This window comes from Pleurodeles waltl, chromosome 3_1 (assembly GCF_031143425.1).
Source record: "Pleurodeles waltl isolate 20211129_DDA chromosome 3_1, aPleWal1.hap1.20221129, whole genome shotgun sequence".
NCBI lineage: Eukaryota > Metazoa > Chordata > Amphibia > Caudata > Salamandridae > Pleurodeles > Pleurodeles waltl.
Window position 1 is genome coordinate 250,502,539 of NC_090440.1, and position 26,671 is coordinate 250,529,209.

The following is a 26,671-nucleotide window of genomic DNA, read 5'->3' on the forward strand; positions in this document are numbered from 1 at the left end:
TTCCTCCCGCGGCGAAGCTGCTCTCGAGCCCCACAGCATCGTATATTGCAGTCAGTCCGTAGGCTGAAGTAATGATTATCAGCGCTCCGCTGCCCTGTAGCCCCTCTGTGAATGTGCAGCTCCGGTTATTTGAAGGCAGTGATCCTGGGAGACTGTGGGCGGCAGAGTGGTGCCCTTGAAATGCATATTTACACACAAGGAGAATAAACGGGAGATGTGATTTGTGAGCCAGGGCATAAACTGCGCCGCTCCGCTTCTCCTTCTCTTCCGTTCCTCCTTCCCCTCCGTCGCCGCTGCTCTTCCCGCTCACCCCGGTTCTCCCGCCTGTGTGTCAGGGCCCTGAGTCATCACGGGCCGCTGATGCCACTTGAAGTGCGCGTCGAGAGGGCACGGCGAAGTGTCAATTCAGGGGTGGGGGCTATATTATTTATATATCTCTCTCCAAGGGCTCTTGATGTCACTTCCGCTACTCCCAGCGTTTTGGTGAATTGACGTCCATGCCTAAAGGTTAAGTTGCTTTCCTTATAATTTCAAGCAAATCTTGACATCTTGTTAGAGGGTGTCGCATCCCGTCACGGTGTGTTAATATTGTGAGGTGTCCATACACAGGAAGAGCATAAGGTGTATAATAAATAGGCAGTGCCTCGGGGCAAGCAGTGGTCTCGGCACTTTTTCCGAGCTGAGGTAACATTCAGTCGTCATACCACCAATACAGTGTGTTGGGAGACGGTAAATCTCGGTATCAATCAAGCGCATCGTTTATCTGCCAAGTGAACATTTTCATACAATAAGCATAAATAGCGTTTCAGATATGCCTTTTTACCGTCAACCAAGCAAGCCAGCGTTGAAATCGGAGCTGCCCCGCAGTCTACTAGTATTTCTCAGCCACATAATGAAGAAATAGACAACCTCCACCCGAACGTTTAATGTCAGTGTGTTCTGTTATTTACTTTCTTCTATGACATTGCCTCATATTTTCTGCCCTAATGCCTTTTCTTGGAGAAATGGGGAGACCACTAGTCAATTAGGTCTGATGCTGGTGTTTGTGCGCGTTTAGTGGGAGTATGTTACATTTCTACTCTAGTAGTGATTTGTGTAGATCGGTGTGAGGTCAAACTGCGTTGGTTCATGGAAGTTCTTTTCAGCATTTATTGTGTGGATTGTGACTAAAGTTTCCCTCTTTTTCCTGCATTGCATGTTCGGTTGTCGTTTCTCCGCAGAAGAAGGCGGTCCTGATTTGTGCTTTACAACATGACTGGGCACTTATGAAGTAGGGCTATGTGCATAAAGTATAGGTAACGTGTTTGTGCTCGATTTATCGCAGTGTTTTATGGTGTTTGTGCTCAACAGTGCTTTTCATGTGACAGTCTGTACGTTTCTTGACTAATGTGCACTGTGTGTAACCATGATCGTACAATCACCGGAGAGTTAGAGGACATGAACACAGACAGCCTTGGGGAGCCGCTCTGATGGTTGGAAAGCACCTGTAGCCATGGCATAATCCCCAACATATATCCTCCATAAATTAATTCTATAATAATGAATAATGAGTCTGAGGGCAGGTGAACAAGTGCACATTTCCTACAGGAGGAAATATTTTCCACCAGATAAGTTATGGGTCGGCTTGGTCAAAATAATTCACCCTTTTGAGGCATATTCACTAATTAACTAAATAAAGACGCAGCAGTGATCAAGTTCTCCTCCCCAATCTAAATCCAACCTGCAGACCACGTAATCACGCTGCACTCGAGGATGTTTCCCATCATTTGTAGCACGCGCAGATATGATCTACAGTATGACCGATCCTGCTCGTTTCCCGTACACATGATGCTGCCTGGTTCCCTGCACCTGCTCAGAGCAGCACCAGGTGTGACATCACCTTCAGCAGAATCGGAGCCCAGAATGCTCTGCGCGTTGACGGCTTTACTGCTGCGGTATCGGACCCAGCGGTCACTTCATCGCTTGCAGTGCACTGCCATTTGTGAGATATGATTACAATGTGGGATCATTTTATGGAGTGCGAAGTAAACAAAAGAGACTCGCCGAGCACATAAACCTTTTGGTTTTCCAAATTTAAGACCAAAGTGGGATAGCCAGGCGGCTGCATTTACACTTGTTTTCAGACCGCTGGGAAGCACTCAGTTCTTTATGTTCAGTCGTCCAGTGGGATGCCTTATCTATCTTTTCGGGCCGTTGCTACCTGTAGTATATCAAGTTATCGATGTTTGCGTAGCTCTTAATGCACACATGCTTTGATGCTCGTCTGGTTTTGTTTTCTGATTTTGTTATTTTTTGTCACTGTTTTTGGAAGGTGTCGGTCACTGCCGTTTCACGTCTTAAATTTTTGAGAGCTGTTTTCAGTTGCTGGTGAAATAATGGAGCCAACCTGGCCTTCCAAAAAATATAATATGAGGTCCAACAAAAGAAACCTAAATGTCATGAGTCATCCGAGCCGTGGTCCAGCTCTCCATAATGCTGCTGCCATTTTGTTAGGGAATGCTGGCCCAGTTCGCCTCAGTGGTCCTGGGCATCTCTTAATGGATCATTGATATGGCTCCCTATGGTGCCGTAGGTAATGCGTGAGATGAGCCCAGGGGCAGCACTCCAGTAGGCGAAAAGGGGGAGGAGGGATTGGATTGAACACAGCCACACCCACCCACACCCCCCCACACCCATAATATAACAAGAACGTACACCCATTCACAGCACACACGCACAAATGCATATACATTCATACATACACACCAAACTTAAAGAAAAAGGAAAAGCTTACTGGGCCGCAGCAGTGATCTCTGGTGGGGGAAGAAAGCCTTTGAGGTTCCTTGAGGGTTGCCGCCTCCTCTCAGTGTTTGACCTTGTTATGGGTCACCCAATGAGAGGAAGCAGCTATTCCTCACTCATCGCAGAATGGGATGGGGTCAGTGAGGGTTGCTGACCCCACGCTACTCAATGACACTTCAGGGCTTAAAGCTGACTTGCCCAGGTCAAAGTCGATCAGTGGCACATCCCTTCATCGAAGGGCTTTGTTGGGCTGAGGAGGACACACCCACAGGTCAGAGGAATCCTCATCCCAGCAAAGTTCAGCTCAGGGAGCCAGGCACCTGTGAGCTTTGTGCATGTATAGCGCCTGGCTGCCTGACCTGAGCATGAATTCATGTTTCCAAACTTATGGGGGGCGAGGGCCTCTCTGCCTTAAGGGTGACCACGCCTACAGCTCCCCATGCTGACGCAGATTATGTGTAAGTGAGACCTGACCGAGCTGTTCACACTGTGACAGGTGAAATGTAAGCAGTGGCCAGGCTCAGCTTGCCACAGTGCTGCAGGATGTAAGAGGAGCCAGGGTCACCTTTAAGCATGGGCAACATGGGCCCACCCTAGGTTGCAAAGGTTCAGAGAGAGCATTGAGCTAACCTGTCAAATAGGTTTTGATGATTTAAAAAATATATATATTTCGGGCTGTAGGCAACTGTCCATTTTTTTTTTAGACTGTGCATAAATATTTGTTTTCCTTCTCCATCCTCCTCCTTCTTCCCCCTCCCCTCCCCCCCCCCCCCTCAACACTGCACCCTGTCCTGGCGTGTCACCTCCAGTTTGGAAGTTCTAGAAAAGATAGGGTTTGGCATAGGTGATTGATGTGAATGGGCGGTGGGTGTTGAGGAGGGTACATCACTGTCAGGAAGACCAAGCGTTTCTCATTGACACCAATAGAGTAGGACACCACAGTAGCATTAGCATTTCTATTACATTACCAATTAACTGCTGTTATATACAGTGCTTAAAAATAAGAAAAGGTTAAGGCCCTGGTTTGCGGGCTTGGGGGGAGGTGGAGAGTGGAGAGGGGTGGAAGCATAGTTGTAGAGCTCCAAATCTGGAGATGCTCGCAGTGCTATCTTAGCGAAGTGTAGCCTTGAGTGGAGCCCTAGTTCAGCTCGTCACAACACTGCTGGTCATGTGTAAATTGAGCCTTGGGCCAGCGCTCCTGGTGCTTTGTGTCATGTGTAAGCTAGGCCCTTGCACAATTCAACATAGTGTATCTGGTCTTCTGAAAGATGAACCCTAGGTCAGCTCTCTTCAGTGCGTCAGTTCATGGGTAAGCTAGTCCTGGTCCATCTCTCAATAGGGCTACAAGTCTGCATCAATGGGGCTTTGGCCCAGCTCTCTGTAGGGTGCCGGTTACGTTTGTTATGTCGCTTCGCTCATTTTGGTGGCAGAAGTGACTACAACTCTATGCAGCTGGTGGTGTCCCACTGGTCACAGCCTTTCAAAGAAGGCCCAGTAGTATCGAGGCCTGGATGAAATGTGACTTATGCTGGAAAGTGTTTCAGTAATGCATTTTGCAAAATTCGGGGCATTTCTCAAAATTTTCCATGACATGAATTTGCAAAATGTTTTGCTCCCTGGAAACAGATTTGCACAGAAAATGTCTCACAAGAGACATTTCTGCTCGAGCCAGTCTTCTGCCGGCATCCTGTGTTACGGTTTCTATATGTGATGTATTACTTTGTGTGAAAAAAGAAATTGAAGATACTAATAATCCATATTTCACATTAAAGATATACTTTTTTAAACTTAAATGTGGTTTAAAAAAAATTAACACAATATCACACATACCTCACAGTTGTAGGAGACTGCAAGGAGAGCCTTGGCAAAAATCCCTCTTTTTCTAAACGGGTGGAGGGGTGTTAAGCCTACCACCCAACACCTTTATTCATCATCAGCCTCTCAGAGGTAACTTAGATTGCATCTTTCTAAGGTGCCCTAAGTAAAGACTGGCACATGCGAGTGGAAGCTATTATTTTGTCTTTCTAACACAAATTGATAATTTCCCTTCCATAATTCCCCTCATATGTAAGTGACCTACATCAACATGTGTTAGACATAGCATATTAAAAATGGGTGTCGCATTTTCTCGAGTTAGAGATTTTCGCATTGTAAATTCCTAGCTGGACTTTTCTTGCCACATAAATTGAAAGGAAAAGAAAAACAGTTAACATAAACAAGCCGATTCAAAGTGCCACAGCCGGCATGAGCGTGAAGGAGTGTCACAAAAGGAAAAATAATTTATCTTGCAGTCAAAAGTATCGGCAAAACTGCAATTATCCATGTAACTGGGTCGATGGCAAGGCGGTAACAAAACTGCCCCTAAGGAGGTACAAACATAAAGCATTTACCAATGATAAAGTATTTTTGAAAGGCAAGCCCTTGAATAGTGATAGTCGTGCGGTGGGTATGGTTAAAAGCCCACAGATAGATTACAACACATCAGAGCACTTGCACGCTCGACCTAAAAACGACTTCTGGAAAAACTTGAAGTAAGTTTACTCATTCACCTGGATCCCTAGAAGGTCAATTATTCCACTGTCTCCAGCTTTACACCTTGCTTATGGAGCAGGGAATAGGTTAAATGACAGGTTATAGAATTGAGAATATGTAAAGATGAGGGCAATATATTCTGGCCGGGTCGTTTCCATTCCGACTGCAGGTCTACAGAAATGTTATGCCCTCCACTAACGTGATGGATCGCGGATGACTGTGGAGGGTAAGGGAGAGTAAGAGTGACAGTTCTGAGTTTAGTGCCTTCGCATGACATCTCTGTGCAGCTTGTTTTCACAGGTTTGAATCCCTGCCTCTGCCCTTCATTCTTTCACACTAATAAACTGAGAAACATTAAGTTGTGTGTATTAAAAAATGATAATTAGATTAATATTATTAAGGAGAAGACGAGGAGGTTGATGAAAGAAGATACAGTCAGGGGGTCTGGCCAGTGAATTAAAATGTCTTGTCAAGAAAACCTGAAGTGATTAGCATGTTGGTTTTATTCAGCCTGCTCCTTTCACACTAGTGGACATAGGATAGATCTGCAGTTGGTAACATTATTAAAAACTTGTTTTTAGCACTGTGCATACTGTAACATAAATCACTTATAGGTGCAGAGAAAAAACAGGACGACATTGCTGGAATCTACTAAAAAGGAAGGTTTTTGAAGTCTTCTGGAAAAACCCCAAAAAGGGGAGAAGGCAGCTAGTGGCAATTAAAGCAACAGATATTCACCAGACCTTTTGAGGCCTGACGTGATAGTCCAGTTATCTGCAAGACTTATTTTTATTAATTCTTTAAATTATACATAGTGGTCTTTGGCTCCACCCAAAGCAGTGTGTTTGTCACTTCATCTTATTGGCTAGTTGGTGTATCATTCCCCTTTCCGGTAAATTCTTCCATTTGATTGTACGTAGGATTATTTTACAGCTGAAAAGTACACTCAAACATCATGCTGTTTCTTACGTTCCTGTGTTTATCTCTTATATGCATTACATACAGAAAACAATCCTTTTGTTTTGTATTTCCCACCAGCATTGGCAAAGCCAGTACAGCACACTTGTAATGTTCTGATGGATGTTTCTAACCTCATATTTTTCACTTCAAAATAATCCTCCGGTACCTGACTGGATCCAGAAACTTTTTTCAGCAATTCTCCCATGTGTCACTAGGTGTTGCTGTGCAACTGCGCACTGCCTTCATGTCACCACAGAAATGATGGAGTGGAGTTGCATATAAGTGCCACTCCTGTTCTAAAGTAAATTTCTTTCTTTCTGTGCCTTTGGATGCAAAGCTTTGCTCCCAAATTAGTCAGCCTAACAACGACTTCTTAAATGAAATCCAGTGTGCTGGGGAACGATGACAACTCCTAAAACTACAGGAAAAAAAACTACAGGGGAAAAAAAAAAACATGAGGTGCTTTTATAAATGAAAATTCCACAGTACACATTGTAAAACTCAGTTTAAAAAAGAATGACTGAATGACTTGTGTTTCAATCACATAATCAGACTTCATTCAAGAAGAGAGATAAAGCCAACCATGTTGCATTTAGAAGGGCATACAGAAAACAAAATAATCCTAGTAATGGCACTCATTCCAGGGAAAAAAAATCATTGAAATGCATAATTAATATACTTCAGTGTTCTCCACCCCCATGCTCCATTTTGCTGCATCATTCATCCTCCACCCTCCCCGTGTGGCTTCATAGTTGCCTTCAGCCCACCCTTATGTTACTTTCACTCCCCTGCCCACTTTAACAAAAAAAAAAAAAAATATTATATAATTACCCTTCTATCTCGGATTAGTAACTAAGAAGTAAAACAAACACCTTCATTGTTTAGGAGGTGTGCATATGCATCGTGCCCGTGTTTACAGAATGGCACAAATAGATGTGTCAAAGACTTTTTTTTTTTTTTTTTTTTTTTTTTTTAAACTGGGCCACATTAAGTTTCTGTGCAGCATTGCTAAAAAACATTGGCAAAGACAATAATTCTTAAAGCTGAAACATATTGGTTTTGCCAATGCTTGTTTATGGTTTAGTGTAAATCTTTTCAGTATATTTAGTGCAGAAATAAATAAAAAAGCCCCAATTCAGTAAAATATTTGTATGGACAGACGTTGGAAACTTATTTGTCAAAATAGTTCTTAGAATCGAAAAACATATATGTTTACCATGCCTTCAAGTTTGTGAACTCACCCGAACGAATCTGATTGGCTAAGGAATGACTGAAATTTTTGTCGTCCTCTTTTATAGTTTTGACAAGCAAGTGTCTCGGATTTATAACTTTTGTGTGACAAAATGATTTTTAGAAGAAAACGACCCAAGGGTACGAGGGCACCCCGCAGAAGAGTAGAAAGTACTCTTAATTTTACTAATCAGTATTCTACGAAACAGTGCTTGGACCCCCAAACCTGCTGGACTAGGTCACAGAACATGCCGGGAAAAATACCCAGTTAGATCAATATTTGCCTACGAACACTTGATAAGACAAACTATATTGCTCACAATACCTTCCGACCTTTAAAGAGCTAAACCTGATTTTATGAACCAGAGGTTGCAAAACAGAAATAAATCGGTGAAAACAAAGCTTGCTTTAAGAAGCTTTATAGTCAAGCTCAGGCATAAAAACTAAAGAACAAATAAATTGTAAAGTTATGTATATCTACCCCCACTGGAAAGACAATACAACCAGAATCAACCTCCAGTAGAATGAAACACGGATTTGAGGTTCCTTTAAGGTGGAGTTGTTGATCACCACCATAGTTGGCCAGTGTGTGCATTTGTAAGGTTTGATGTCCCAGTTGTAATGTTCCTTTTTATCTTGTCTCTTCCTCTTAGCCACTCTTTTTCTATCTCTTCATTTCTCTCTTTTTTTCCCTTGAAACGAACAAGGTTGTTTTGTGGTTGTAGATGTGTTGGTCATTAACTGATTGTCATGGTTACTTTAGTATTTTTCTTCAGCTCTGGCCAGCCTGATGGGTGACGTCACCTGTATCCTTTTGTAGAGGATGCACTTTACTCTTGTGCCTGGTCATAGTTGCAGCACTCATTTCTTAATCGTATTGGGAATTTTATAGAAAGACTTCTTGGTTAGAATGATAATTGTTATGTCATTGAAACTCTAATTGTGTAGGGTGTCTGGTCATTGCTTTGGATTGGCATTGCCTGTTTCCTGCTGTAATATTTTAGAAGGACAGGAATTTGCTTTGAATAATCTGGGAGATGTGTCGAGATACAGAGAGCCTTGGTAGAAGGAGATTCAAAAGTCTAAATGTCACTTCTCATCACTAAAAGGCATCTAGATTTGTCCTCTCTACGTTCAGACCACATGTCTTTACTTTTCCCATCTCTTTTCTTCTAGAACTCCTGTACTTTAAAACTATGCATCCATTCTCAATGTGCATTTTTCTTTTGCCCTGTCTTTCTCCTTTTTCCATCACATTCTGATGACACCAACCAGTTGAAATCAAAGTAATCAAGGACCTGCCGTGGCCACCGCCAGTTGGGCAACTCGACAGTGGCACAAGCAATCCTGAGGGTGACATCGCAGGCCCCAACGCGCAACACTTCCATCTTCAGCATTCGACGCCGCACCTCCAATCTCAGCACAGCACTGAAGACAGCACTGGTGGGTTTGAATGTCGTGAACATGCTATGCTGCATGCCCAGTAACCGCTTCTCCACAAAGCATGCATAGAGTGCTGGTCTTGTCACCACTAACCGCAGTATTGCACATATATTGTATCCTCTTCACAAGAAAGAACACATGTTGGTCCCGCGTCGTGGGCGCGTCATATTCATCAGTCCATTTGTAATATAATTGATGATGGTGGATACTGGCACAATAGCCTGACATGGTCTCTTCTGTTTCGTTCTGTTGCTGATGGAACTCTTCGTAGAAGTCATGCAGCCCTAATAATGGGACTACTGGGCACTTCAGTATTTGTGCTTTTCTTTGACGTCAGTGAATGTACTGGTGGATTAATGAGTTGTAATCACTTTGTGGTGGAAGCAATGACGTGGGTAGTTGCCCTGTTTCTGTGCTGAGGGTTGGAAGATTGCAGGTATTCTAGTTTCAGTTTCTGTTATGCAGCTCATGGTTCTCTCTTTTTTTTTTCTTCTTCTTTTTGATGATATTTGCTTCTGGCCTCATTTTCTTTCTTCTCTTTTTGATAAGACAGTCCCTGCTTCCGCCATTACTTATTTTTTTATTTTCGTTTGCTCTCTTATTGCTGCTGCTGCTGCTGCTGCCAATCAGCCCCATGGATGTTCTGGCTTTACAGCTGTTATGTTTTAATCGCTCAAAGTTTGTTTCATCGCCTTTCTTGTTATTCTTGAATATCACTTTGTCATATTTCCAGCAGTTTGCGCTGCATATTGTTGCAGGAAAAAGATTGTATGTCTATAAAGCCAACTACCATTGTGTCTGCCTCCCCCTTTGATTTTAAACCATGTGATGTCATACCCCCTGACGGCAGGAACAGACACTGCGGTATCATTATTATTCAAATGGTTCTGTTCTTAGGACAAGCCTCCTGCTTGCCCGATGACACCCACAGTCCTCCATGTTCAGTTATTTCCTTACTTTCAGGTGTTTGCAGTAAATTGAAATATGTGCTGGTTTTTATTGCAAAGGAGTTCGTTTTTCCTTTTCTTCCTTTTTCTTGTTCATAGTCTTTTTCAGTTATTTCGTGGTAATAGCGGTGCGACATTAAAGCACCACCGACATCACACAGTGCTAGCAAAACCACTCTTCCCTCCATCATATGCCATCAAGCAGATAGCGCGCGCTCTCTCTCTCTCTCTAGGTAGAGGGTGACCGAAAAAAGAAGTTCTTAAATAGACAGATCATCCTCAGATCTTTTGTATTCCCCTCTCTATGGACAGGAGGCTCCAGGTACCAGAAAATCTGCTGGGGTTACCTGTTCAGCTCTCTCCTTAGCCGACGATGACTCCAGTTGAGGTGAACAGGTTATGATATCTCCTTATTTAAATAAAAACATTGCCAGCAGGCATAAATGGAGCAAATAATGCACTATCATGAGATGTATCGCGTTTTAAAACCATACCTAGGTACACCCTGCTTCGCAGAATTGTACCTGGTTTCCTCCTAAATTTGCATTACAGCGTGAAAGTCACCACACACTTCTACCCTTGCCACACAATCCCCTGCTGTATGATACCAACTAAGCCTGTGCAAACTATCCAAAAGCACAACTTTACCTGCCACACCCAATAAAATCCTCCTTGTCTCACTCCCTGGAGTTTCAGTATACCTGAAGAATCCTCATGCTTCATCAATACCCCCAAAACAAGCCACTATACCACTGTAAGTTAACAACATCCAATACACTGAGTTGGTTTTTGTTTATGGATGTAGCACATCGCTTTAATAGGCTGATACAAAATGCCCCATAGCAGCACTGCATAACCAAACCAAAATAGTTCACCATGTAGCCCTATCAAAAGACTGCAGTCCACATTACAGGCTAGAGCGGGAGTAGAATCTGTCTGATTTATTCAAAACTTGTGGAGTTTGCTTGCCAATGGTCAGACCTTGAACAGTGACTTGTAGGTGATCCCTAAAGCACAAACCTGTCTACAAAGCAACAGAGCGCTATGGACACAATGCCTGATTGATGTAGGCATGTGGGGGGGAAGGTGCACTGGATGTATTGGGAAGAAGGGAGGAGGAGTGATGTACAAGTGATGGCTGTATGATGGGAAGGTAATGGAACAATGGACGTACTGAGGAGGAGGTGTAATGTACAAGGGATGTTTGTGCATTAGGAAGGTAATCGGACAACGGATGTTCTGAGGAGGATGTTGATGTACAAGAGATGCTTGTACATTAGAAAGGTAATGGGAAACGGACGTACTGAGGAGGAGGAGGGCTGTACAAGAGATGGTTATACAATAGGTAGGTAATGAGACAACTGACATACTGAGGAGGAGGAGCGATGTACAAGTGATGCCTGTACTATAGGAAGATAATAGAATAATGTATGTTTTGAGGAGGAGGACCTTAATGGGACAATGGATGTACTGAGGAGTAGGTGCAATGTACAAGAGATTCTTGTACAATAGAAAGGTAATGGGGAAATAGACGTACGGAGGAGGAGGAGCGCTGTACAAGAGATGACTGTGCGATAGGAAAGTAATAGACAATGGCTGTACTGAGGAGAAGGGGCAATGTACAACTGAGGAGGAGGGCTGTACAAGAGATAGCTGTACAATAGGAAGGTAATGGGACAGCTGGCGTACTGAGGAGGAGGAGCGATGTACAAGAGAGGCCTGTACAATAGGAAGGTAATAGAACAATGGATGTACTGAGGAGGAGGAGGAGGAGGAGGAGGAGGAGGAGGGATGTGTAAGAGATGGCTGTATGATAGTGAGGTTATGGGACAATTGACGTACTGAGGCGGCAAAGAGCTGTACAAGAGATGCTTGCACGATAAGAAGGTAATGGGATAATGGACATAATAAGGCAGAGGAACACTGTACAAGAGATGCCTATACGATGGGAAGGTAATGGGAAAATGGATATGCCGTGGAGGAGGAGCGATGTACAAGAGATGCCTGTATGATAGGAAGGTAATAGAATAATGGATGTACTGAGGAGGAGCGCTGTACAAGAGATGCTTGTATGATAGGAAGGTAATGGGATAGACTTACAGAGGAGGAGGAATGCTGTACAAGAGATTCTTGTATGACAGGGAGGTAATGGGAAAATGGACGTACTAAAGAGGAGGAGCGCTGTACAAGTGATTCTTGTACAATTGGAATATCATGGGATAATGGATGTACTGAGGAGGAGGAGTGCTGGAAAAGACGCCTGTACGATAGGATGGTAATGGGACAATGGATGTACTGAGGAGGAGGAGCGTTGTACAAGAGATGCTTGTATGATAGGAAGGTAATCGGTGCTTGGAATAAGAGTGCCTGTTTGCTCCTCAGAAGTGCTGGTACGGTACTCTGCCATTAAATGTATTGCAGCACAGCTGCTAAGTGCACCTACTATCCCTTTCAATTAAAGAAGTGCAGGTACTCAATGCTGGACAGTACCTGTCCATTTAGGTAATTAAAGGTAATGGGACAGTGGACATACTGAGGAGGGACACCGTGCTAGAGATGCCTGTATGATACAGAAATGTAAGAGGACACTAGAAGTGTGTTGTATTTTGTTTATCTTAATATTATAAGTGTGTAAGTTCCCTTTATGGAACCTACAGAGGGATGGTAGAATGTTAGGGATATGATATCCAGGGAAGAGAGTGTCCATTCTGTTGAAGGGAGACTAGGAAGAGGATGTGCTGTGCTGTCACCAATAAACCACATACAATATTGCCTTTGACTGGAGTTGGATCATTACAAAGTATGGGGGGCGAAAGAGTGCTGTATCAGAGATGCCCGTACAGTAAAGGAACGGAAGAAGGCACTGGATGTATTGGAGGGAAGGGAAGGAGGTGCACTGTACCAGAGATGCCTGTATACTACAGGAATATAAGGCGGCACTTGATGTATAGGAGAGAAGGGAGGAGGAGAGCTGTACCAGTGATGCTTGTAAGACTGGAAGCTAATGGACATACTGAGGAGGAGGAGTGGAGTATCAGGAAGGCCTGTATGATAAAGGAACGTACGCAGTCACTGGATGTATTGGGAAGAATGATGTGTGAGCCCTGCACAAGAGGTGTACATTAAGCATAAGTAGGAAGGCACTGAACGTATTGACAAGGAGCTATGTGCTGGAGATGCCTGTATGATGCAGGCCCGAATGTATTGTAGAGAACGAGCACTGTAGAAGAGAGTCCTGTTTGATGCCAGAAGGTAAGGGGCAGTGTACATACAGTGGAGAAAGGAGGAGGAGGATGCACAAGAGATGCCTGTACGATACAAGAAGGTAAGACAGCAATCGGCATATTGTGGAGAAAAGAGTAGTAAAGTTGTACAAGAGAGGCCTATACGATACAGGAAGGTAATATGGTTCTGGATGCATTTAGGGGAAAGAAGAAAGAGTAGTGTGAAAGAGGTGATTAAGGAATATATTAAAGTAATGTGCCTGGAGACATATTATGGAGAAGGGCGTGATTCATGTGTGATACAAGGAGGGGAAGCAAGCAGTGGACATCTGGGGAGAGGTAGGGTCACTGCTGTTTCCAGGAGACTGAGGAATAGGAGAAAGGGCGATGAAAGGGATGGGGAAGGACACTGACGGAATGAGAATGGTGACTGGGGATAATTGTGAACACCACATAACCAATCCCTAGGTTTGCTTCTAATATTTGCATTGTTGAGAGCTTGACTTCTTTCACTTCTAAACGAATATGCTCAAAAACAAAATGTCAATACATTGCCGGTTTCATATTTGGTAAATAGTTGTGTAAAAGAGAAAGGTGACAGCATGTGAGAAAAAACATCCATCGAGGTTTGTGAATAGGCAGCACAAATTTATATGATGAATGGCATAAAACGGTCGTAACTATTTTCTAAAACATTAAAATGACCTATATAACAAAAATACAATACATTAATAGCATTCAAAGTCAAATCACTTAAATAGTTTTTCATGGGCGTCGAGGGGAGCCCTGATCCAAAGAAATGTGCACGTCCTTGTGCTTAGATTGCAGTTCATTTGAATGCCTTTGACTTGGTGAATGCTTAGTGAGGCAGAGTTGAAATTGACCGATGGGATTGTATTGAACACTTACGGTTCACAGAGCCTTTCCTGTACAGAAATAGAGAAACAAATACTAGACGTCGGCATGGGATTACAAAATTCACCTAGGGACACGGGGGCGTGCGCTCACCCAGCTGCTCAGAAGGTGGCCTTGGAGATCTCCTCAAAGACGGGCACATTCACAGCAATGTAGCCCGGTGGAAATATAAATACACATAACTAATACACGGGTTTCTACCGAGGAACTCAAAACCATGTAGAAATATTACCTTTAAAGTAGACAGGAGCTGCATTTCAAGAAGTGGATGATGTAAACAGGTACACAGTGCAGCCCATCAAAGAGGGAACAGTGGGACTTGGACCGTTTCCAGAACATTGTATCAGAGGAAGAGACTTCGGGCCATATGTACGAACACATTTTCCCATAGACACAAAATGGGTAAAACCCTTTTCTACATCTGGCCCTAAATGTCCCCATCACTCGTGGGTCGAGTGGGACCCCACTCCAAGGGTAAAGCAGCGTGTGCACCGTTGCAACTCTATTGGTGAGATTAGAATGGGTTTACAAAAAGAATGATTGTAAAATAAAAAAGAAAACATTTTTTGTGGTGAAAATGTTTCTCTCGCCATTACAGTACGGAGAAAGCGTTGTTTACTCGGGAATTTTCAGAAGGAAATGAGCAAGGCCTCCAGAAAAGTAGTGATTCTGGCAAATTAGTATAGCTTTGGGAAAGGTTGAAAACGTCCTGATGATAAACATTTAAGTACTTTTGTCGCGAGAAGCGAGACACTCAGGATTTTGCCACATATGGTGCTAGCCCAGATGACGCTCTAGACACAAAGATGGTCAAAATGGTCATTGGTCTCCGAGGGAACAAATGCACCTGGCAGAGTGGGACTAGAGGAGTTAATAGTGGGCATTCTGACTTGATGAGTTGAGAGAGAGCTGTTTAGTTTGTATAATAAACGAAGATTTATTATTATGTAAGTAGATAATAAAAACAATATATATATATACATACATACATATATATTGTTTTTATTATCTAAGTTTGTATATCGTGGGTATTATACCAAGGTCTATTTGTGAAGTAAGCAGAAAGAATAAGCATTTGTACTTGAAGCCACAGCTTAGATAAGTAGAAAAAGATAGCTACCTACGTTTTAATGTTTTTGACAATCATGAAGTACATAGAACAGTAATGTGACATGCATACGTATATAAGGAGATCTGCATTGCAGATAGGCCCCTATCCCTATTTCAGTGGGCATATTCTTCCAAATTGTGAGGACGAAAACGGAGGAGGAGTAAAATAATGTGTTTTGTTACATCGTTTGATTTCTAAGTGAAGCTTATTTGTGCTCCAAATATGCCTTCAACTGCTGATAAGATAAATGTATTTATGTACTTTTGGCACTTTGTGCCTTTTGCACATCTAAAGACACAAGCTCGATGAATATGTGCACTCAAAAATACACTTTTCACAAACGAACTACATTTTTGTCTTTTTACAAAAGAACGAAAACAAAACTAAGAAAAATTAAAGCAGCTTAAACATGAAGTAAACAAAATGCTGATTCTGGCCTTCTTAAAGTGTAAGTTAGCTACTGTCCTTATTTGCTGTCACCGATGAGGACGTAAGTGTGACTAACTAGGTTATTTCTCCACTGCGATGTGTGCTGAGTTTCAGCGCTTTAAAAGTATATCCAGAGTTAGGGTAGTCACGCAAGCAGGGGGAATGGGAAATAGACGAATGAGGGAGCTAGTGGATTTCTATGGGGCTTGTGGGCCAGTAAAATAGTTCCCATTTTCTAGGGCTTGCTACTCTTAATTTTTTGGCTTTCTTTTATAACGTGTGTAATTTCATGACAGCCATGATTTGTATTGGATATTTTGTCCTTTAATGGAAAAGGGTACTGGATCGTCAAACGAGAGTGATGAGTCAAAAAGAGCTTGACATTGTCCTTTGAATGTTTGTTGCTGGAGCTTTTTTAAGCTTAGCTCCAGTTTTAGTCTTACATTCGTTATTGTCTCGCTCAGGTTCAGATCACCCAAAGTAGCAGAACACAGGCTGTGGAAGACAGATGCAAGTACTGCTGAAAGGGGGAGAGGCGAGATGGTGGCAGAACCCCCTTTCCAACCTCTTGGACCCCTTGGTTCACAGCACAGCAGAATGTTGCCTACAGACCCACTGCAGACCACTGTAGGTGCCGCTCTTGCTGTGACCTAATGTGCTGGTTCAAATTGGCTTGTGGAGAAATCCTTAATGGGAGGAATATGTACTTGAAACATAAATGCTTGAATTGGAAGTATTCAATCTCTAATGAGAACAAACGAAACAAATTATTTGGAAAAAAAAAGCCTACAATGCTATCATCATCCATGATGTGAATCTCTGATTTGAGAGGGTGAGCTGTCCTCTAGGTCAGTATCCAGCAAAGCCCCTCCTACCTGCGTACCCTGGAGCGTATGCTGATCTGGAGAACTTAACCTGCAGCGGACTTCTCATACTACCGCTGCCGTTGGAGAATGTTTTTCTTCCATAAGAATGAAATAGGCCAAACTTCTCTCTATAAATACAAACTGTGCTAGAACGTAGTAATTTTCCTGCTCCTAGCCTCTGTAAAGAGGTGTCTTCTTTGCTGGCTCGACCCTGTCTCCATTGCAAGTTGCTTTCATGCTGCATCCTCCAGAACTCTGGCCTACATACCTGTAGCAAGAGCTGGGGCAGTATGCATCTGTAGCATGGGTTGCGATCCGGATGCTGAGAAGTGTGAGGTGCTCTCAACTAGCCGTCTCCATGGGTAGCCTGAAAAGCTTCCATTGGTAACCAAAAATGTGGGCCAAACAATGGCACACTAAAAGCTTATGTAGTTTCTTGCTCATTGTAACCACCTTTCATTTTCGGAGTCTCTATTCCAGGCATAAAAATGAGATCCTGGGAGGGTACATGCTACGGCAATTGTACTGTCAAATATTTCTACTGTTAGTATACATCCAAATCGTGGTGTTGTGGGAAGAGCTATTTGGTGCCTCAAACTTTTGTCATCACCCACTGCAATTAGAATATTCCTTCTTTGTTGAAAGTGAGACTAGATCTTCTTAATCAGTACTCTGGCAGGGGAGAAGTACTTTGGATCTTTCACAGAAGACACCAAATGACTAGAGGTTGCTGGAGGCAGCCTCCATAGTTGTCTCATCTGCTCTTAGTGGAATTTTGAGGCACGATTTATCTGAGTACTTTTCCTTGGCACACCAGCAAGAGATGGGATCGGATAGGCACTCAACATCAATTGAATGCTCCTTCTCAAGATATCCAGTGTCTCTTCTGACAGGCATGAGCAACTATAGGTGTGCTCCTTAAAGAGACAAAAGGGTGAGTTAATTTTAGTGGTGTCTTTAAGGATGTGGTTTCCTTTAAGTCTTCTATTGTGACCATCCCCAGAAATGGAGCAGTCCTATAGGTGTGCTCCTTAAAGAGACAAAAGGGTGAGTTAATTTTCGTGGTGTCTTATAGGATGTGGTGTCCTTTAAGTCTTCTACTCTGACCATCCTCAGAAATGGAGCAGTCCTGAGTATTTGCGCTGCATTTTTTTCCTCTCTCTCCCTCCGGATTTAGACCTGCTCTGAGACAACACACATACATCACTTCTGTTTTTGCCACTGAGACAGCCATTGTAACCTTCTTTCTTCGAAAGAACATTGATCCCAATGGTAGTGGCTAGCATATGCTGTGGATCAGTTGCCAGACAGGTGAGTGGCTCAGCTAGAACACTTACCTGACTCTGTGACCTGATGCCCTTTAAATACACATGCAGTTCTTGCCTGGCTAATTCCCTTTCAAGTGCTTGAAAACTAACAAGCGGTGTAAAACTGTGGTAAATGCTGCAATCCATTTACCTGCACAAGTCACTATGAATATTTTCCATCATGCAAATTGGCCTTGTCAGCGCACACAAGCTACTTGTGTAAGATATTAGTAGAAGATATTGGACATTAGTGACATACATTGTTTGTCAGACGAATGTTTCCATAATGTGTTTTAATTCAGTATTAGAAGTGCTGTTAAGGCTAGGGCAGTGAATCCACGCCAGACTTTCAGAATATCCACATGATATATATTTATCTGCACACAATTATCTTAAATGGAGCTCACTTAAGTAATCAGTGTTTATCGAGAAGTCTTGCATGAGTTAGGCCCTCATGGATCGAGGTTACACCTCTCCCTGAGCTGCAACCACCTCTTTACTCCACCCCCCACACACCCCTCCTCCAAAAAGTAGATTTAGAATAGACTGAGATTTCTCTTGGTTCTGAAACAGTCGTCATCTGGTGAAATGGCTTCTACTCTTGAGATGAATGGTAATTGTGAGCACCTTCTTGTCTATCTAGAAGAAAACGAGTTTCCTCTGTCCCCTCGAGGGAAATGAAATGTATTTTATGCAAAAGTCACTCTCTCGCTCCAAAAAGGCTCTATATGCCATACATTGATGTTACACTGGTGGAAGGCGTAAAAATTACTCTTCATTAGCCGAGTGTCCGGGGGGGAAGATGCCTTGTTGCATTGGGCAGCGCAGGCCCAAGATTGAGTTCAAAAGTGCCAAAAAACCCTCCAGCACTTGCAAGATTATCGTGCAGGCCAGCAGCAGGGCTCTCCTGGAAAGGGCAAAAGATGTAATTGCTGTGAAATCAATATGTAATTTCTTCTGAGAAGCTCTGTAATGCTGCTTTCGTAATAATGATGGGAACAGTATTGTTAAGGATGAAAAGAGCCAGCGAGTGGTATCTGCGGGGTGAGGGGGCAGTCCGTCACTTTGTGCCTAGTGTATTGCAGCTGGGTGTCATTTCACCCTGAGAAATGCGGAGTGTGATGTGGGTCGGGGTAATACGTTATTCTCTGCAAAACCTCGTCGGGGGGCACGGAAGGGCGTGCTGTCTGCTGAACATGCTTAGGCTGGGGGTGTCCCCTTATCCCTGCCTCCTTGATGCCTTCATGTATCGAAAGCAGATAGGCACTGAAATCAGTCAGTCTCTTCTGCCAGGCAGACTCTGGATGGGACCGTTTAAGGGCTTTACCAATGGTGGCCTTATATGTTTCCGTAATGAAGGTGAATGGCACATGTGATGATGTTTGTATAAAACTGGTAACCAATGGATCTTCCAAAAATCTTCGTCTGATCACCAATGTCTAAAAACAAGCTCCTGCCCTAGTCTTCTGTGTGCACCTTTTGTGTCCCAGCTCGTGACCCTTAGATCACCCGTACTTGACCCTCCATAAAATGTGTAATCTGTACATAACACACGTGACTCTCCTCAATAAAGTACGATGGTGGCGACAATCTGTACCTTCTTAAACATGTATGGATTTTGAGTCTAATTGAGGAGATAGTGGCGCGTGCAGCACGTGGTATCCATACTATATACGTGTTTGACGGTGCTTTAGTGCATTGTAATGTTGCTGCTAGTCGCATAGTTATTGCCACTGCTGTGGTCTGGATAGGTTTGTCTGAAAGCACCCCTGCCTTTGTACCGAGCATGGAGGGGCAGGCAGTGCGCAAAGCTAACCTTGACGTGCAGGATGGATGCGGTAGGCGCCGGTCCAGGCTCTGCTCGCCCAACATAGCGCTTCTCAGACGCTTTAGTTTTAAAACGTTAACAATGCCTCGCTTCCCTGATGGCATGGCCACAGCTGAATACAAACCGTGACCTCTGCATTTCCGCCGTTGCACGGTGCTGTTAACTTAAGTGGTCTTCAAACTTTTTAATCCAGCCCCCCCCCCCCCCCCCCCCATAGTTGAAAAATATAAAGCATTGGGACCCCCTTCAGAATTTTTCACAATTATTTTATAAAGAAGTCAATGTTTAAAAATGTCTAGACCTATTTAAACATTGTGGTTAAGTACTGTTATATTTGTTTAAATGCAATAACATGATTCTGCTTAAAACAAAGGCCTGTTATCTGTATAATGCTTCTTTTGGCCAGAGTCTGGCGACCCCTCCTGAGATCACTTGAGGCCCCCCAGTTTGAAGATCTCTGTGTTCTAGTGTTAGGTGTATGAGCTTTCCTTTACCTTTTCCGACTAGTTTATTTGATTTCCGTTCAGCTATGGAAACCGGATTTATAAAGTAAACATTTCTTGCGCTCGCGCTTCCCCTACAAGGCCTTCAGATGTGAGATTATCGATCACGGATTGTGCAAAGGAGGGCCCTAGCTCTCGACCCTGTCCAGGTGTGAAAAGGTTATAGATGTTAAGGTGGGTCACGTGCGCGCGCTGACCACTCAACTGTGTCACAATAGCAACAGTAGCGCCCTTCTTCCCATAAGGCTTTGGATAGAGCAGTACAGCTTTGTGAAAGGGGAATTGTGGTTGTCCAGCAAAAGAAGGGGGGTGGTCTAATTGTCACTACATGTGGTCTCCACGGCGTTGACTGTTCACAAGAGTCCCTTTTTGCGTGAGTATTTCGTTAAATGCGTTACTTTGGGACAAGTCAAGCTCTGACAGTCACACAATATACCCCTGGAGCTGTTCTGTTCCTCTCACAGGCTCATTTCTTGTAAACGGAGCCCGTTCCATATTCCAATGTAATCGTATTTTAAAATGATGGTTGTTTAAGTAACTATTATTGTATTTATTTCAAGACAAGATGTTCGTGTATCATTTTACCGTAGTATTCCGGGTTAGGATAAAACGTAAATGTGTTTTGGGGCATTTTCATGGTTGAATGTAATGTCTGAGACGTCATATAGCCACGTTTATGTTCCAAGTCGGGATTCCTTTGTAATAGTCCTTGAACAAGTCATCTGTCGTCTGGATGTTGTGCTGAGGGTGGCTTCTGGAGCTCGGAGGACCTCCGCACCGCGGGGCCTGAGGGGGGCCTTTGTTAGGCCACTGAGATGCTCTAGCTACTAAGGCCTGCATTACCTATCCCATTCCAGGAGCAGCTCAGTGGTTTTCAGCGCTGCCTGTCAATGAAAGCTATCTTTTCAGGGCCTTTTTGCCAGTCATTTGGTGCTCCGACGAGGTGTTTGTGTAGGGCCGTAGACGTATGTCACCTTATAGAAGTGCCAGCACTGCAGGGTGGCTTTTTATTGGGCCTTGAACCAGTCCTCACAATGGCTGCAGCAAGCACTTTTTCTCAGTCTCCCCATGCTTCCTGACGAGCTGTGTACTCGGAAGTGACTTTAAATTGCATTATTTTAGTCTCTTTTTAAAGTGATGGGGAAGGTAAATGTTAAAACCGACTGTGGGCTCGGTGAATTTAGTAATCCATCTAACACCACTTTGTATAAGGTAGATCTGAAAGTTATGCTTCTGTTTTTACTGTGTTCCCACAGCCGCAACATTTATGGTGGGATAGGGAGGTCATACCTTATTTATTCACTCGCCACACCTGCGCTCCTTGTCGTACCTTTTCACAAACTATTGTTTCCTGGGACATGTAGCCTTGGTTTTCGTAAGCAGAACCTAATGAACTGAAACTGAGGTTCCTGATCATTGTTTGTAAAAGAGTTAGGCTCAAGCCTATGACTAAAGTGACCTTAATGTTTACATTTTTGCTACATTAAAACTTGGAAACTAAAGGCTGCAAGTTATGTAACCCATGTATCAAAAAGCTTCTCGTCCCGTTTCCCTCAATGTCTGAAGCCGCCTCCTCTCGCCTCTTATCTCCATCTGATCGCTATACACTGATCACCAATGTCTAAAAACAAACTCCTGCCCTAGTCTTCTGTGTGCACCTTTTGTGTCCCATCTCGTGACCCTTAGATCACCGGCACTTGACTCTCCACAAAATGTGTAATCTGCACATTACACGTGTGACCCTCCTCATTAAGAAGTACGATGGTGGCAATGGCGGCAATCTGTACCTTCTTAAACATTTATGGATATTGGGACTAATTGAGGAGATAGTGGCGCGTGCAGCACGTGGTATCCATACTATATACGTGTTTGACGGTGCTTTAGTGCATTGTAATGTTACTGCTAGTCGCATAGTTATTGCCACGTTCCTGTGCAGCCATGCTGTGGTCTGGATAGGTTTGTCTGAAAGCACCCCTGCCTTTGTACCGAGCATGGAGGGGCAGGCAGGCACATTGAAATCCCTTCAGGCCTTCGTAATTGGGAGTAACGGAGCGTGCCTCGTTAAAAACGGAAACTAGCCTCATCCAATTAAAATAAGCACAGTCATGATTTTTTAAGGGGCTTGTCGATGGGATTGTTAACGAGGGCATCTGCTGATGTGCGAGGTGACATTGTTGCTTTCCTCAGTTTAAGATGTGCAGGTAATTTATCGCCTGACCGGCGGCCACTGGCGGCTACTGGCACTGCTTGAAACTCTCCAGAGGGTAAGATGAGTTTGAAAGAGGTGAAGGAAAAAAAGCCCTGGCAAATGCTAAAACCAGCCCTGCTCCCTTCGTCTCCTCGCACTGTTTTTCTACTCATCAATTATCTGTTGGTCCTTCTCTCATTTCTCTGATTCTTATCCAATCGCTTTCTCTCTACCTTCCCACTTCCCTCCTCTTTCTCCTGAAGACGGCTTGTGCTTGCTGAAATTAACCTCAGGGAGGGGGAAAAAAGTGACAGAAGCACCAAGAGGGGCTCTGGTCATTCAAAACTGACCTCCAATGGCTCCAACCCACCTGGGAAAGGGCCAGTGGGAAAAAAGGCTTGTCCAGCCCTGAAGTTAAGAAAAAGATTGCTCAACCTAAAATGGGGAGGGGGCGCTCTTGGCATTGAAGTGGAGCCCTCATGCACCCGTGCACTTTTACTACGATTTGGCTAAATACTGAACAGCAGCCACTGCTGCCTTTGGAAAGCCGCCTCTGTCAGATGTGCGTGGCAGTTTGATGAAAGTAACACAGTTGCTACATTTATTTATTATGGCAATATACATGGAAAGACCATCGAAAAGGTGCCAATGTGACTACTTCACTTCACACAGAAGGGAGAGTTAGAACAGAGTGAAACAGTCGGGAAGAACCACCAGGAAGAAATAAATGACGAAGAGAGTGGACTCTATGAAGAGTAAGAGAGACAAACTATATAGAGTCAAGTAAGCAAGAGACATCCGAACAGAGAGAAAGAGTAAGCGTGCAGCAGTGCAGAGGGTGAGGTCATATGTCAGAAAGAGTAAGATCCAGGTTAGAAAGAGATAGTAAAGTGAGTCGAGAGAAAAGAGACACCTGAAAGAGTCGAGCGACAGACAGTTGAAGTGGGGGAGAGACATGCAGGCTATTAAAAACACAGGTGAATAACCGGTGGAGAGTCAGACTTGAGAAAGTGAGAGAGAAAAATAGAAAATGTGAGAGAGATTAAAAGAGGTGGGAAAAGAACAAAGAGAGGAAATGAGAGGGAAATACATCACTTGGCCCTGATTACAGTGCCCTAGATGCGTATTTGATATCAAACACTCCTGGAGTTGCAATTTAGTAGGTACAATAAATAGCATCTAGATAGCACCTGCAAAGAGGTTCCCCAATGATGAGGTACTGCATACACCAAATACATTCTTGCCCCACTAACTACAAGGCACAACCCCCCCCCCTCCTGAGACTTTGTGAAGGCAGGGGATCTAGAACAACACTGATTTGGGTATGGTTGGCGGGGGGGTGGAGCTTCATCATTCTTTGCAGGGGGATCCATAAAGTTTCTTAACTTTATTGGATGGCTAGCTTGACGTTTTTACATGCTTCCTCTCGCAGCCCGTATTAAAAATTCATTGAAATAGTTATGTTGCTTTTTTTGTATATCCCCATCCAGCAGCTACTTTGCCTCTTTGCATCACTGTGATATTGATGGAAGCTGTCCTCTGCAGTTGGTACCATTCGCCTCTTGCCAAGCTTGTAGTCTGGTATTACACTAATGTGTTGGTCTTTGTGTGTGTGTTAGAAGTAGAAATGCGGCCTATGGAGTGCATGCACTGTGTGTGTGTGTGTGTGTGTGTGTGTGTGTGTGTGGCGAACACCGCACCTGAATGCATGCAAGTTGGCAATGTTTATGTATGGAAGGTAGGTGTACTGCTATCTCAGACTGTTGTGTGAGTTTCATGAGAATCCTCATTGGAGAACTCAGTAGGAGGATGGGAGTCTCAACATTCCTCTGAATTCAACATATCTATGGGCCATGTGGATGTGAGAGACTGATCCAGTATCACAGGTGTAGGTCTGTGTCCATGTGGTTCAAGGTCATGTGTTTTGCTTTCTGATAGTTGATTATTCATCCTGTTAAGAAGATAATTAGGTTGTTGTCACCTAGATGTCTGGTCAGTGAAGCTGGTTAGGAAACCAGAGTGAATGGTCAGTGTGGGGGTGATTTTGAGAGCATTGTGCGGCTGCTTGTCTGATGGATGAAATGAGTGAGTGAGTTGTTAGAGGAAATACTTTATGTATGATGGGACCCTTTGTTATAGATGAGATTACATTACACAATCAAACATTGAAGTGTTGCCATTTGCACAGCTGAGATGAAACAAATATCAAGTGATTTACTGCAGTGGCTGCTTAGGTAATGTTTTTCTTCCATGGAGGAGAAATTGTGTTCAACAGCAAACATGTCTGGCATTGTGCACCTGTAATAAAGTGAGTAGTGCTCGAATGACTGCACAGAGTTGAGCTGGATGGGCATGTTGGTCTATGCTAGGAGGGTATAGTGTCTGTTCTCTGCAGCCATGGTCTAGAGAAGAAATGCTGGGTGGTGAGCAGATCGATTATGAGAGGAGTGGAGGCTGTGCTGAGAAGTCCCCACACTGTGTTGCTACCATAGGAGGAGGGATAGGTTGAAACAAATCAGGACCTGGGCTCATAAGACCTGGCAAGAAATGATGGTAGTGGCTGGCAAGTTAGAGGCTTATACACTGCCCTTTTTGTGTATAGAGGAGTGAACAGCAGATGCTTCGGTGCTGTGATGGTTGATTGGAAAGGACTGTTCTCTCACCCGAGAGAGGCACTGGTTAGACAGCCACTCATTTGACTTGCGGTCATGATGGTGGTGGAAGGTGCCTAGGCAGGTACTAGGGAAATTTCAGGAGAGGAGAGATGGCATTGCTGGGAAGAGGATTATAGGTCCGACATCATGTTCATGTGATGGGAAGAAGAGTGATGACCAGCAGGAAAGTGGAGTGCGCCAGACACTGTTTTACTATTGTTTGAGGATGATTTATGGCAGTACTATGAGAGGGCAAATCGGGCACAGGTGGTGGAAAGAGCTGTGGCCGTACTAAGAGGTGGAAGATCAAGTAACTCTTCCTCTTGGGATTAGTTTTGGTACAGTGTGATAATTAGTTGGGTTGCGAGCAGGATGGGTGTCATGCTTTTGTTATGATATAGTGGACTTTGACAATTAAGAATAATGGTTGGGCAGAGAGGGAGCCTGGACCAATATTAAACTGCAATTGTTAGCAGAAATGTAGCAAGTGTGATCTCATAAAGATAGGGGATGCTTTGAGCTGCTCTGGCTATAACTCCATGGCCCGGTGGGACATTGATACTGTGTTGGGCACTGTGACTGGGGGTAGGTGTGACCACGTGGGTTGGGGCACTTTGACTCAACAGGTCCCAAAGCAAGACAGGGAGCCAGTGGCATAACAAACGCCCCCACAACATGTGAGGGGGGCGAGCTCAAGAGGGCCCACTCAGCAGAGTGCCCAGGCATGAGAGCTCCTAAGTGAGTTCAGAGGGGGCCCTTCATTTACTTTGCAGGGGAGCCCTCTCGGGTTTCGCTATGCCACTGCAGGGAGCTGTGAATACACATCTGTAGGATGCATGAGTTCACTTTACAGGACATCTGTGGAAGCTCTGGTGCAGTAGTGTGTGCAGATGGAAGAGAATATGTTTCAAGCACCATTCACTACCAATTAACATGTAAATCAATCCATGCTTATGAAGAGTTCAATTTCCTGTACTTAGGATTACTGGTGAAGTTTTGAAAGACATTTGCTTGCATATTTAATAGCAACATAGGAGGCCCTGCTTGCCGTAAAGATAATCTACATGACCGTGTTATAATCACTGGAGCAAAAGGGCAATGTGTAATTTAATTACTCTAAACAAGTAATTTCTCACACTTAAATAAGGCTATTGTATACAGTCTTCCTATGGCTCCAGAAGAATTACTGAAGGGAATTCACACCATGTTAACTTACATGGTTGTGCATATATCGGAAGCCCTGCACCAATAAATTAGCTTGATTACCATATAAGTGTCTGTGACACGGTTCTGATGATGAACTTGGCACAGTCTGTCACAGAGATTGAAAAGTTGACGCTACCCTCAAACAAGCATTGTCATTGCTAATAGGTCTTGCCTTTGGGATCTTATAAGTGTTTAATCATGCAGCAATGCTTGTTTTTCATGTTACATTTACAACGTGACACATACAAGCACAACATGGGTGAAGGAGTACCCCCAGGTAGTAACGAGAAGGTAAATAATGGCGTCTCTCTAACTGTGTATTTTTTCCGTTTGCTCCCAGAAGCCATTCATATTTCCCCATGTTTGCAAAGAGTACAATGGAGGTTTGTGCTGGTGGGGTGTTGGAGAGGACGGGTTTCTCTGGTGCAAACAAAAGTGTCAAAAGATCAAGGAAATTGCAAACACAGCAAATGAGTTTGGACATCAGTAGCCGTGATTTATGCGGGGCACAGGAAATGCCCATCTTACAACTCACTGAAAGAAAATT

The 26,671-nt window shown here is 43.7% G+C and overlaps 1 protein-coding gene across 2 annotated transcripts in view; it reads left to right on the plus strand.

Moving 5' to 3' along the window:
• Positions 1–26,671, plus strand: part of SHF (Src homology 2 domain containing F) — a 332,461-nt gene that overhangs the window by 219,274 nt on the left and 86,516 nt on the right. The window contains exon 4 of one of the 2 annotated variants that reach the window (XM_069222334.1): positions 8,779–8,946. The exons of the other annotated variant lie outside the window; for it this stretch is intronic. Coding sequence (XP_069078435.1) covers positions 8,779–8,946 — 168 coding nt within the window. The remainder of the gene's footprint in view (positions 1–8,778; positions 8,947–26,671) is intronic. 2 annotated transcript variants of the gene reach the window in all.